At 39.4% G+C, this 14,492-nt stretch overlaps 3 protein-coding genes across 3 annotated transcripts in view; all 3 read left to right on the plus strand.

Moving 5' to 3' along the window:
- The window catches only part of LOC108579485 (ephrin type-B receptor 1-B), a 55,556-nt gene extending 49,915 nt beyond the window's left edge, over positions 1-5,641 (plus strand). The window contains exons 15-16 of the mRNA XM_017943029.1: positions 3,337-3,411; positions 4,999-5,641. Of these exons, the coding sequence (XP_017798518.1) occupies positions 3,337-3,411; positions 4,999-5,263 (340 nt within the window). The 3' untranslated portion in view covers positions 5,264-5,641. The remainder of the gene's footprint in view (positions 1-3,336; positions 3,412-4,998) is intronic.
- Positions 5,642-10,414: 4,773 nt separating this feature from the next.
- LOC108579549 (60S ribosomal protein L34-like) lies at positions 10,415-11,384 on the plus strand. The gene is made up of 4 exons (XM_017943112.1): positions 10,415-10,447; positions 10,611-10,682; positions 11,013-11,210; positions 11,291-11,384. The coding sequence occupies exons 2-4, from the start codon at positions 10,618-10,620 to the stop codon at positions 11,382-11,384; spliced, it is 357 nt and encodes a 118-aa protein (XP_017798601.1). The 5' UTR covers positions 10,415-10,447; positions 10,611-10,617.
- A 2,869-nt stretch (positions 11,385-14,253) lies between these two features.
- The window catches only part of LOC108579550 (cytochrome c oxidase copper chaperone), a 735-nt gene continuing 496 nt past the window's right edge, over positions 14,254-14,492 (plus strand). Inside the window, exon 1 of the mRNA XM_017943113.1 lies at positions 14,254-14,492. Coding sequence (XP_017798602.1) covers positions 14,427-14,492 — 66 coding nt within the window. The 5' untranslated portion in view covers positions 14,254-14,426.

The raw sequence follows: 14,492 nt of genomic DNA on the forward strand, positions 1-14,492 counted from the left end.
TGCTCCGTCTAAACACTTTGTCGGGAGGACAAATTAATTTATGGACGAAAGTCTGATGCGCGATCATTCGACGCGGGATAATATTTTTTTCGTTTCGCGTTTCAAGAGAACGGCGTAAAAAGTGCGCATCGTACTGCGGTGGCTTTCAGAGAGCTTTTATCGCTTTAGCGCTTATCGTTTCTGTAATCCTCGAGCCTTTAAAACCCTCCTGCGCCCCTTATCCACCACTTATTTCCACCGCGGAACACACAAAAAAAAAGGGCGAACAAAGGCGAGATCAAACGATACTCGAGAGTCGGACGTCTCGTTCCACTTTATCGCTGGCCGATCGTTAATAAAGAATACGAGAAAAGATGTCTGTGTTAGGAATAGATACCACGTTCGAAGATGGTCGCGTCGCGAGACCAATTATCGATTATCGTTTGATTTCACACGGACTCCACGTACCTACCCGTTTCACTCGTTTGTAACGCCGAATCAAAAGCGCGTGTTTCCCGGTGAAACGGTGGAACGGCGGAGTCTCGCCCGTTTCTCCTTTCCTTCTTCTCCGCCCTCGTCAAGAACGATTCATCGACGTCCTTCGAATCCTCAAAATCGTCGGACGGGAACGTCGACGAATCGATCTCGTTAACTAGACGAGGTCCCCCCGACTCCGTAATTTCAGTTTCTCTTCGCTGACGACGTCCCTTTTTTTCTGGGCTAATTCTTTGTGGTTTTGGTTTTGTGGTGTCTTTGGTACCCGACTACGAACTGCAACCCAACGCAACTGCGACAACTACCATCTACCACCAATCTACAACTCAACAACAACAACAACAACAACCACAGCGTGAGGCCACCTGCACACAATCCGTACTATGTCACAAGCCATGCGGCTGCCGCACAGGCCGCGGCAGCGGCCGCTACGATTCCAGCCGCGGCCACGGGGCCATTCGTAGACGTAGTCGGCCATCAGGCCCATCAAGCCCAGTCGACGATTGCCGTTCCAGTAATGCCACCAGGAGCCGGCCGTAGCTTACACTATCATACACACGCAGCGACACACGCATTGCCACAACAGCCACCGCTTACCTACCCCAATTGGGTCCCGTTCACACACTTCGGTTAATCAACACGTGTCGATCATTTTTCTGTCGGCGAGACCGAGTGCTTCTTGCTGTCGTAATTGATAGTGTTTTTTTGTTTTTCTTCGTTTGTTTGTTTTTTTTTTTCTAGATAGGGAAACGTCTGGCGATAAAGGGGGACCTGTTGTTGTTGAAAAATCATTTCTATTCGATAGGTTGGTGTTGTTGAATGGGTTGATAGGAAAAAGGCGAATATTGGATAAGATGAATTAGGATTGTAACGAATGGTCCCGTTTATCGTAAGACTTTTCCCCCGTTTACGTATGATAATTCTTACATATATTCGTCTAAGGTCAGAGCTCTGCACGATCGCTGTTCTTTCCACCGAAGATGAGACGATTGTTGCTAGAAATTATGAAATCGTCTCTCTCTCTCTTCTTCCGTTTTTTTTTTTTTTGTGCTTTCCATTGGTAACGAGATTTTTGCAGGAACAGGGGTCGAACCTCGCTCTTGTGTATAACAGAGAGTCTGTGTCGACGGACTGGATCAACAGGTTCGATGTAATCGTCGTTTATTTTCCTCGTCCGTCGACGTTCCGCCAAACGCTCGTGCCGGCTTTGGCCTGACGAGGTCGGGAGAACGATCTTTTAAAAGAGTAGCGATAAAATTTCGCGGGGACGCTTGTCTCTGCCGTGTGAACGAACCAGGAGTAATCGCGGTAGGATCGTTTTTACGCGTTTCTCTAGAGGATCGCGTAAGGTCGTTAAAGTAAAAGTCTTAGCTGGTCGGTCAATCGATTGATTCTCCTGGAAGTCGTGTATTTAGGTGTAAACGCGAAAAGTGAGAAAAGAATAAAAAAAGAAATTAAATAAGGTAAATAAATGAAACGAGTAGCGAATTAGTTGTCCGTAGACGGGGAAAAAGAACTGTTTTCCTCGATTTCCAGTTATTACACGAATTCATTATCGGGGAGCAGAGGAGAATCTACAATACTTATTGAAAAGTGCAGAGGAGTTTTTTATCGCGACGTTCGAGCGAGCGCCAGGGCGCGGTAGATTTTATCGATCTTAGCTGCCACGTGGAAGTCGTATAGAGAATATTTATGGTTCTAGTTAGAGGGATTTAAATGGAAAATTTTATGAGAGTATATATATATATATATGTATATATATATATATATATATATATATATATATATATATATATATATATATATATATATATATATATATATATATATATATATATATATATATATATATATATATATATATATATATATATATATATATATATATATATATATATATATATATATATATATATATATATATATATATATATATATATATATATATATATTTGTCGACATAGTATTTATTGACGTCATCGACTTTACTGCAAACAAACAAAACAAAACAGACGAACAAAGAAAAAAGAAAACGAAAAAAAAAAGAAGCGTAAAGAGAAAAGAACTGCAAAGACTTTATTAGCATTTAATCACGCGAAGCAACCGTTCGACCAGATTAGAATAGTATTTTTCTACTTGAACCCACGAGAAAAAAGTCGGAAATAACCGTACACACACAAAGAGAGAGAGAAAGAAACCGTGCACGATATTTGCCCAGGCTGTGTTTCCACGCCGAGCAACACGAAAATCGGAATCGACGCGGTCGCGTCGCGTCTTTACATTTTTAGCGTAAAAGAAAAAGGAAAAAAAGGAGAGAAAAGATGAAAATCTCGGAAAGTCGATCACAGTGGAATGCGTTGCGACACACCATTACAGGAAAAATGATCGAACGACGTTTGACGAAGAAGAGGGGCTTAGACATTTTGCGGCGCTCCTTTCGATGCAACGGATTCTTCGACGATTTTTCACGTGTATACACCTTCTTTCTCGCAATTTTTTTTTTTCCAATTTTTTTTCTTCTTCTCCTTCTTCGTATTATAATCGATCCACCGAGAGAGACGAGAATCAAAACGGACAATCAGCTTAGATGCGTTACGCCCGCGGAAATCGAATCCGATGCGCGCTAATTACCTTAGAGTTACGCCGACAATCGCGATAAACGAGCTTCGCACAAGCAAACACACGTAACACTCGTACTCGAGAGAAATCTAGGCCAGATGAATTGAGAAAACGTAGACGACACACGTGCACGCGCGCGCACACACACGCACACACAGACACACGTACATATACATAGACATACAGAAGCACACACTAAAGTGTGTGACCTCCATCGCACTAACAAATGCTAACAATTGTCAGAATCAGGGAAAGGGGTGCTCCACCCCCACCCCCACCCGCCTCGTCGACATCCTCCAACGTGCATTTGAGGAAAAGGTAAAAAATCAAGAACAGCTTTCAGTCGACAAAAAAAAAAAAAAAAAAAAAAAAAATATGTAAAGAAAGTAATGTGACGAAGCGAGGAGCAATAAGGCAAAAAATAAAAGAGAAAAAGAGGTCTCTTTTTTTCGCCCTCTTTGGATACTTCGATCGCGAGAGTGTGCACACGTATGTACAGATAATGTACGGATCCTCGTTGTCTCGTGCCCTCTTGCTCCATTTGCTTCGTTGAAATCACCACCGAGTATTGTGCTGCCACGAGTAGACAGCATTTGCTCTGCTTGTACCCTATTAGTTCGTATCGCACTGCTTGCTTCATACGCACCATTTATCCATTCACATCTACGTAATACGTCCAGCTGATCTCTGAACTCTGTGTATATCGTCAAACGTGATCACACCGTTCATAGTACTCTCATTACCGCCATTAGCAACTCTCACTGTCGTATATATCACCATCGATCACCACCATCACTAGCAACGATCCACACGAATGCTCGAATTTTCACGACCCCCCGTCTGTTTTTCTACCTATTGCGCTTTAATCTCTGATTCACGTTTCGCTCTGTTCTTCTTTTTTCCGTAGTTATTCTTTCGTTCCGATACGTCTCTGTCGTCTAACGTATATATTCTACATTATATCCGAGACTTGCTCGATAGACGACCATCTTTCGTATCGATACTTCAGGCGCGGTCGTGAAAACTTATCGAGCCACGAACAAAAATGTACATAAAGATATTTTATCGAACCCCCTCTCTCTTAAGCTAAGTTCCGTCTCTTGTAACCGTATCCACCCGTAAATAAACCCGTAAAAGTCTATCAAGTAAATGACACCAATTACGAAGAACTGTTTTCCTAGAAATTAGTAGTTAAACTGTCGAAACTGGACTCACACTATTGTTCGACCCTAACCAGCCCACCTGTTTACTCCGAATCTTTGATCTTTGCTCGTAGAATGTCTCCTGCGATCCGATGAATTTTTGCAAAATACGCACACGTGAATCATTTCCTTATCTCGATGCTCGTTTTCTTTTTTTTCTGCATCGATTTCTTAACGAAACTTTCTACGAGCACGAAACTCGAAACATCTATGTGTTCTCTTGCCAACTAATTCAAATATCTGTGTATATATATTTACATGACACATAGCCCCCCCCCCCTCTCGTGTTGAATTAATTTAGGGCAGTGTACGAGTGCGGCCGCTTCGATGATCGATGGAAAGCACGATCTTCGAAGCGGCTGATCCCTCCTTGCTAGAAGTACTTGAGTAATAGAATCCAAAGACGAGTTTGAAACTGCTCTCTACACTTCAGATTCGAAAGAACGGAAGCGCCGAATCTCCTCTCTTCGACGGCGATAAAGAAATGAAAACGAGAAGAAGAAAAGAGAGAGGCTTGAGAAAAAGCGCTCGCGTTCTTTCGGCCTCACCTTAGATCCAATCAAAGACCTGTAGAGGCTCGAATGAATTCCAGGTCTTTGATTTCGCATAGTGTTCCCCCTGGATCCCTCGAATATATAAAGAAAGAAAAAGAAAGAAAAGTCAGAGAATGAAAGGTTTTTCTCTAACGCTAATTTTCCGACAGGGGCACCAATCCACTGGCGCCGGACGCGGTGGATTTAACGCAGCTGACCTCGGTCAAGGAGTGGCTGGCCTCCATCAAGATGTCTCGGTACGCGGAGAGCTTCGAGAGGTCCGGGGTGTTAACCCTGGAAGCAGCGGCACGCGTTACCGTACAAGAATTAACAGCACTAGGAGTCACGCTTGTTGGACACCAGAAGAAGATCATGAACAGCGTGACAGCGCTTAGAGCGCAAATATCCGCCACTTCGCAAGGTTTTCTCGTTTAGAAAGCGAACGTGTACCGGTCAGGGTGCGCCTACTCACAGAACCATTTCCAACGAGCATTGACTTTTTGCGATCGACGCAGGACTCGATAAATCCCATATCGACCTGACGGATCGTTCGTTCGAGGAGCTTTCGCGTCGATCGCCCTCTAAAGAGTATTTTCTCTATCGCGAGGAACACACACGACGATCCTAGATACATCTCCTAGTCAGGCCGATAGGCATTTTCAAAGAAAGTAACCCCTTCCTTTAGCAAGTACACCACGGCCGTAAAAGACGCAGAAGCAGCAGCAGCTCTCCGCCCCAGCCTCGAAGAATCGGGGAAGCCGCGTACAGCATAGACATTCCAGCGCAAGAAACGCTCGAGACTGATTCGAGATACGGAAGACAACGAGGCTCTCGCGTCTGCAATGACTCATCTAATAAACTATAGCATAAACGGAACTAGCGTGAATCTTCTTCTGTAAATGCGCCTTTTCTCCAACAGAGAAATATCGGTATGGCGAAGAAGCTCGTGACACGGGATCAATAAACGTAGAGATACGAACGAGGAAAATGATGAATCGCGCGCGCCGATTCACCGAGCGTCGAACGATTCAATTCTCAACTGCCACTGTATTAATAATCACTGCCGTTATTAAAAGGATAAATTTACACGTACAAAAATGCTTGCGCGACGAGCCGACCTACGGCGACACACAAAAAACAAAAAAAGAAACAAATCCTATCTTAGACCTAAAACTCGAGCCTGTTCACCGTTTAGACTGTCTAACGCACTGAATCGTTGCTCATACACACAATATAACTGGAAACGTCTTACCGGACTTTCTGTTTTTCGGTCCAAACTCTTTGCTACATACTTGTTACATATATCAACGAAGCCACTCTTGTTTTACAGTGTTCCTAACTTGTTCTTATCGAGTCGAACGGTGATCGGGTTATTCAACGATCGATGATAATTCTTTAAAAGTGTCTCTAGACGGTACAGATCATTGCACGAACAAATAGACGGCCTAAAGTATTAAAAACGACCCCATAACACGCTGCGCCTACTTTCCTTCGGTCGACGGTCGATTGTATGAAAAAAAAAAAAACAAGAAAAAAAAAGGAGAGAAACGAAGATTCAAAATGGTCTAATATTGTAATGTTTTAAGCGAATACGATCGCGAGAGAGAGAAGTCGAGGACAGCGTGTCTTGAGCATTTTACGTCCCCCGTGCAGCGAATATTTTATAGCTCTAATTAAATAAAGCTTAATCGATGTACAAACACCTAAACACAATTTTTCACACGTACACATACACACGTCAGACACATCGACACTCGAAAATTGCCACTATCCGCTCCGTGTTTTGCGAAACGATCGAGGGAGCGAGCAGATAATTGCGTGAGACTGAAAGAAGCAAGATCATTCGAATAGAAAAGAAAGAAAAGAGAAAAATTGCCCTAGATGTTAAACGACGAAACAAAGATTTAAAGAAAAAAAAACGAAAAAAAAAAAAGAAGAAGAGGAAGATACGATTCTTGCCTTCGCGTTACCTATATAAGTATGTTGTATATGCGATCTGTATAGGTACCTGTCGATACTAAATGAAAAAAGAGAGAGAACGAATAAATAAGAGAAGCAGGAACATGTGCCAATAAATGCGAGGACAGAGAGAAAGTAAGTGTGCGTGAACGAGGGAAAAAATGTATTGCGTGAGAGAGGAAAGAATAGGCGCACGTAATCGCGCGATCGTCGATTGCGAGAACAAAGAAAAATCCCTATTATAATACGTATTAAAAAGAGAGAGAAAACAAAAAATAGATTATATTGTGCGTAAACGCGAGACAGATTTATCCGGAAGGGGGAACGGCGAGAGGAATCGTTGACGAAAAGAGAATCATCGTTCAAAAGAAAGGGTTCGAAGCGAATCGTGAAACGTGTCCCTCGACACCGTGAACATATCAAGGCGTATTTGAAAAGGGAGAACGAGAACAAGAGCGAGGAAAACGAGCTCGAAAATCGTGACGAGCGTGTCAGTTGAATTTCTCAAAGCAGCATACGACGAACAGAGAATAGATCGAAGATGGTGTTTTCGCGACGATACCGAGAATGTATTATGCATCGAGCCGCGCGAAAAAGCGAACGAACAGAATGTTAGGGATTGCCTGTAAGAATAGTAGATTTACTTTTCGATCGGTCGTGTTCGAACAGTTTTTCATCGCAAAAACGCAACGTCCATAGCCCACAGTGTGCACGCGTATAGCGACACTACGATGATTTATAATGTTGGTTTAAAAAGGGAGAAGGAAGTGAAGGCTTGTTTCGTCGCGATGGATGATCTGTATCTTTGTTACATCCGCGTTCGCCGATTGTAAAGACTGCTTCCCAGGCACTAACGATATCTCCGGGAGATGCCCGTTTGATAACCGGCGAACGTTCGTCGTCGAGATGATCGACGATCGACGATCGACCAGCGACTCGAACGCTTCCAAGGCAAACAAAAGAGAGAGGAAAAAAAATATGAAAGAATGAAAGAGAAAACGTCGGGCGAGCCACGGGAAATTTTTATTCTTAATTTAACGAATTACACTAGGAATATATAGTTGACGAGGCTCGACGCTCCACCGATGTGTGACAAAAGGGGAATGACGTATAGAAGATCTCTGAAAGATCTCTCGGTAGTCAATAGAAATTCGCAGATCGCACAGATCGGAGATGTAGAAAGGGGCGATCGAAGACTCGATCGTTGAAATCGATTCATCGGTGCGTCGAGCCTCTCGATTAGGAGATTCTTACACGAGGTCGTTCCGTTTGCATTCGAAAAAATGCGAAGGAAAGTCCTGGAGCCTTTGATTATTCGACAGGTGATGTTTCGTAAAGAGCGGGAATAAAAAATAAAGAAAGAAAGGAAACGGAACGTCGCTTGTCGAACTTGAAGCCTCCGTTAGGGGTGAAAGAGAGCGGAAAGCTACTGAAAAAAAAATGGCGGCGATTAAGAAGCAATAAGTGAATACACGCAAATGCAGATTTTTATATAGAGAATGTTAAAAAATTTCAGAAAATATTAATTATCGATAGCGCTATCTTCCTAAATGTTCGTATTAAAAGTTAAACGAGAAGTAAGGTAAAGCGTAAGGGTGACGAGGTCACGTGGAGTCCCAACCGAACGGATACAGTATCGAGAGAGATCGGTAATCGAAAGTTGGGGATAACGAATAGCGATATCGCGGCGTGTAAATTTCTGCGCGGGCAAAAGAAGAAACAAAAAAAAAAAAGAGCAGAAGAGAAAAGATAGACAAATAGATAAAACGAGAGAGAACAAGAGGAGAGAAATATTTCGGAGGGGACTCCGCCGGAGAAGGAGGAAAAAAAAAAGGTTTTATGAACTTTCAGCTGTAACTATTTGTGTCTAGCGACGAACCTGCGAGTGCGACCTGAAGTTTTGAGAATGTCGATAGTTTCAGCGAATTAATATTTAGATTTCATAGATCTCTATCGATATTACACGATCGTAGGCACGAAACGAGCAGATGATAATTAGTTAGAGCGTAAAGGATATCTTATTAGAGAGACCTTTTCGATTTCACTTGAGTCTTTCGAGTTCGAACGCCTAGAGCTGTCTCTTTTTCTCGAGTAATCGCCTCTGTTCTTCTTCTTCATCTTCTTCTTCTTCTTCTTCATCTACTTCTACTTCCATTTCTCCTCCTTTCCTGTCAGTATCAATCGCCCTTTGCCTACACTTTCAAAGCTTTTGGATCGTACTTCATGTCCATGTACTTTCGTTATCTCTCACTCTCTCTCTCTCTCTCTCTCTCCGGTGTTAAATACGCGGAGCGCTTTTTATTTTTTAAGAGCGAACGAACGTTCAGTTTGCTTCTCCTATCGTTTTCCTCTTTTACGTTCAATCTTCTTTTTATTATTTAGTTAGGTTTTTTTTTTTTTTTAAGTAATCATTATCTCTTTTTCTATCGAGGAAACGCAGCGATAAGTAAACGAATGAAAAATATCGTTGAACACATCCTCCTCAGACACTCTTTTACTTAAATACTTTTTTTACTCGATTTTAACACTTCTGTACTACTATTTATTAAAAGCAAAGAAAGCCTTATTTATTGTTTAGAAATCTGACTAAATTAAAAAAATGGACGTTCTAATCGTGGTAGGTTATCTATTTACCTTGCTAGAATCGTACGAAAGGGGACGAGAGAAAGTAAAAAGATTTAAAAGATAAAAAAAAGAAAAGAAATCATTATTTCCTTACTTCGGAGTTTTCGAAAAACTCTAGCCGCCGTGTAAAAAGAGACGAAAAGGATAGAAAGAAAAAAAAAAAGAAAACGGAGCACAACATCATAGAATTACGATCGTCGAGTCTCTAAGCAGCTATGTTATCAATTAGTTAAGCATTTTTTAAGCGATCTACGTGCAACGTTGTTTAATTCTCTTTCCATTTGATTTTTTTTGTTTATTACTCATTTTTTTTTTTTTTAACCAGTCTGTTTACAGCGAACTTTGTCAAAGTACCTGCTTCGAAAACGAAAAGCAAACAAAAAAAAAAAGAAGAAAAGAAAGAAAAAACATATATTAAATTCGCGAGAAGACAAAGCACACAGGTACCGTCCCGTATATATTATAAATAGCTCATCTACTATCACGTACACGCATCATAATTTATGTATACTCGTCGAACTGAGTTTTTACACAATTGGTTCAGCGAATCGCCACCGTGTGTCCTCGATTCATTGTATAAAACAAAGCGACAAAGCGCAACAGATGCAATAAGAGAGTTAATGTCGACAAATTTTGGAATGTGTCTAAAAACATTTTTCCTATGGTGTTGTCAAGACGATGTTGAATGTAAATAAGATATAATAAATAATATACCTTATACGATGTAAAAAAGATTGCCTATCTTTATTCTTCGAACCCTTGTCCTAACGTAATTCTTAATTATGACGATCAAAGAAATTTGAAATTTTCAAATATTCCCGCTGATACAACTACGACGCTTTATCGGCAAATCCAATATCAGTCAAGCGAATATTTCTCTTGGAATCTTCTTTATCATAATTGTAGTCTACGGAAGAGAATTTCTACCTTACCATCACTACGTGCGTTCATGTACGGCTGCGCGTGAGTACGTTTGCGCATAATAAAGTTTTTCCAATATAGGTGCTTCCTTTTCCGTTTGGCTTTACCCTGAAGGTTTGTTCGAATTATATGGGATTTTTATTTATCCACAATAGTCAGGTTAATCACTAAAGGTGGAGATGTTTTCACAAGTGCTCGAACATCTACACGTGTAGACAATGTAATTCGTCAAAATATGACCAAACCTTTTCCTCTAAGAAACAAATTTATATTTCAGATCCAAGATGGTACAGCGACTAACCTATCGACGACGGTTGTCATACAACACAAAAAGTAACAGGAGACGCGTGTGAGTAATTTACCTTTCTTAGAAAATAATTTAAGACGTTCTTAAACTTAATCGTGCCTTTCTTATGTATATTTGAAATATTTTACGTGGTAGTCGTAAAAATGTGAACGCCTGAGTATGTTAGGTTATGTTTTGATTTACGTGTTTGGTTAAGTGAAATTCACGTGTGGTCGATATTTCAAATAATCATATTATACATTCATTAAATTTAGATTAATATTACGTTTCAATTCTTAGTCAGTTTTATTAATTTATTATAGATATTGATAGTATTTGTAATATTGATAAATTGTGCGAATGTTATAATTATACTATCCCAATTTTGTACAGGGTTCGTACTCCTGGAGGAAAATTAGTATATCAGTACCTTAAGAAACCGAAGAAGATCCCCAGATGTGGTCAGTGCAAAGACAAATTGAGGGGTATTCAGCCGGCTAGGCCTATGGAAAGGTCGCGAATGTGCAGACGCAAAAAGACTGTTAAACGCGTATATGGTGGTGTTCTCTGTCACAAATGCGTCAAGGAAAGGTAGATTGTACTTCTCTTTATTTCTGAAAGATGTTCGTAATTTTGAAATATTGTTTATCTCTGTACAATTGCGTTTATAGGATCGTCCGTGCTTTCCTCATTGAGGAACAGAAGATCGTTGTTAAGGTGATGAAAGCACAAGCGTCTGCAAAGCCGAAGAAGGCAGAAAAATAATCGCTTGGTTTTTATCAGTTAAATAAAATATATTTAAAAACAAAATGCGAAATGTATTATTTTTTTATAACTATCAGAATTATTTCAGAGCTCTTTGTTGCGTTTCTATGCTGTATGAATTAATTTCCAATTTTATCCAGATTAAGCTTTGAAATCTCTGGAATATCTAAGTTTTTTAGGGTTTGATATGTACATAATTCATGTCAAGTTAAATGTAAAAATGATCGATATACAAAGCAATACCCATAAATAGCAATGCATTCATTGCGTTCCGATTGTTCAATAAAAGTATTAGAGTATCACTTTGTTATTAAACACTGGTTTCACATTCAGAAAGAACTCGTTAACGATGTAGTGCGTAATTAATATCTGTAATTTTATAAAACAATAAAACATCTTCAAACAAAATAATTTATTCATCGTGTAAAAACCTGTAATTGTTTCAGCAAGTACATGAATGCATATATTTCAATGTCTGTCTGAATTTGCAATGATACACATTAATGGTAACAAGTAAGGCAAAGTAAGTAACAGCGTTCGAGAAGGGCAGCAATAGCGAAACGAGTTAGACTAGGAAAGGAATATGTGTAGACAAGAATAGCACTAAAGAAATGAGTTAGACGAGGAAAGGAATACGGGTGAAGGAGGATAGCACTGGTGCCATGTGTTAGACAAGGGCAGGAATACGGATAGAGAGGGATAGCAATAGTGCTGTGTGTTGGACAAGGAAAGAGATAGGGATAGACAAGGATAGCACTAAAGAAACGAGTTAGTCAAGGATAGCAACAGTACAATGCGTTAGACAAGGAAAGGAATAGTGATAGACAAGGACAGAAAATTTGAAATTCGAAACTAACGGCCATCTCGCGTCAGGTGCCGCGAACTACGATTTTTTAATAGGATTACAGGATATAAACAGAGGTATTAGACAAGGAAAACAATAGTGTGCGACAAGGAAAGAGAGAGAACGTTTCCTATTGGTTGGCGGGCAACCAAGCTCTACCAATCACTGGCTAAACCAAGTCGGTCAGGGAAAATTTATTAATAACTCGATAATTAGGATGATTCCATGAACTTTTAGAATTGAAGAATGAAGTGTGGACCTTTAGCAACTTTCACATATATTTTTTAGTGCTCTAAAACCTTTAAATAATTAGTTATTAATAATTTTAGTAAGTGATGTCGGGAACGATACCGCGTACCGTCAATCGACTTTGCGGTTTTTCAATAATTTCACAGCTTTCTACTAAATTCGTATGCAACTAACTGTATGCGTTTGAAAGGCAATTCCTTTAGCTACATTCTCATATCATTTTTATTCACATATTCCGTTTAGTTTAGGAGTTATTAAATATTATATGAGAGTGTTTTCTATACATCGTACTCGTGTATAGTCAACTGTTGTGAACAATTGCTAATATCTATTAAACCACACCACTTACGTACACCAAACTAACTGTAGAATATAAAGAAAAGTCCATTCTACATTCTACATGCTTAAAAGTCTACAATTTGTTACGCATTTCGATTGAAATAACGAAAATGTGTAACGCTTGAATACGGCGGGTGCAATAGCTTTACGGTTCTTCAATAATTTCACAGCTTTCTACTAAATTCTCATGCAACTAACTATATGCATCAGAAAGGTAATTCCGTTGGCTATATTCTTCTATAATTTTTATTAATATACACCGTTTAGTTCAGGAGTTATTAAATATTATATGAGAGTTTTCTCTATACATCGTACGTGAGTATAGTGAACTGTTATAAACAATTGCTAATATCTATTAAATCATACAACTTAATGCTACCAAACTAATTGCAGAATATAGATAAAAGCCCATTCTACATTATACATTCTTGAAAGTGCATAATTTATCACGCAATTCTATTGAAATAACGAAAATGTGGTACGCTTGAATGCAACGTGTGTAAAGAATGAATGAACTCACCTAAAGAATGTTAAATAACTATGAAACTACAAGGGTTCTGCTGATAAAAATTATAGAAGAATGTAGCCAAAGGAATTAACTTTCTGATGAATATAGTTAGTTGCATGAGAATTTATAAGAAAGCTATGAAATTATTGAAAAACCGCAAAGGCGATTGACGGTACGCGGTATCGTTCCCAACATCACTTACTAAAATTATTAATAACTAATTATTGAGAGGGTCTAGAGAACTAAAAAGTATATGTGAAAGTTGCTGAATATTCACTCTTCATTCTTCAATTCTAAAAATTCAGGAAATCATCCTAATTATCGAGTTATTAATTATTTTTCACCGACCGACTTGATTGAGGCCCTGGAAGAACGAGTCTACCGGCCCGCTAGCCAATAGGAAACGTTCTCCCTCTATCCTTGTCGCACACTAGTGCGTTCCTTGTCTAATACCTCTGTTTATATCCTGTAATCCTATTAAAAAATCATAGTTCGCGGCACCTGACGCGAGATGGCGTTAGTTTCGAATTTCAAATTTTTCTGTCCTTGTCTAACACTATTCCTTTCCTTGTCTAACACACTGTACTGTTGCTATCCTTGTCTAACTCATTTCATTTGTGCTATCCTTGTCTATCCTTATCTCTTTCCTTGTCTATTTCACTATAACCGATTATTAAGCGTTCGAAACGCTTTCCAGGTTTAGTTTATTTGAAAAAGGGAGAAGAAATTCACTTTACTTTGCAAGTGAGATTTAGAAGTAAAATCAATATAATGAAGTAAAATATAATATAATGGAATAAGAATACAATAAATACAAGAAGGTAAAGGAAACGTGTCAAATATTTCCTTGCACCGAGTGTATTCTGCGAAGACGTTATGAATGATAATAACGCATGTACAAAGGCAAGTTGTAATCATGATCGCTATCAGTTTCTATTAATTACTGGAGCGTAGTATAAAAAGCATGTTATTTCTACTTTGAATTTCGTGATATTAAACGTAATAGAGGCGCTGGAACCAGTTCTGTCGATAGATCTACACGTGTGTGAGATTTTTTGATATAACGTAGTATCGTATAGAACATTGCTTTTATTATACAATAATGGGTAATACAAATGATAAAACGAGTCCCGTCAGTACAGAATCAAAGGATACAGAAAAATCTGAC

Source organism: Habropoda laboriosa, unplaced genomic scaffold (assembly GCF_001263275.1).
Source record: "Habropoda laboriosa isolate 0110345459 unplaced genomic scaffold, ASM126327v1 scaffold33, whole genome shotgun sequence".
Taxonomy (NCBI): domain Eukaryota; kingdom Metazoa; phylum Arthropoda; class Insecta; order Hymenoptera; family Apidae; genus Habropoda; species Habropoda laboriosa.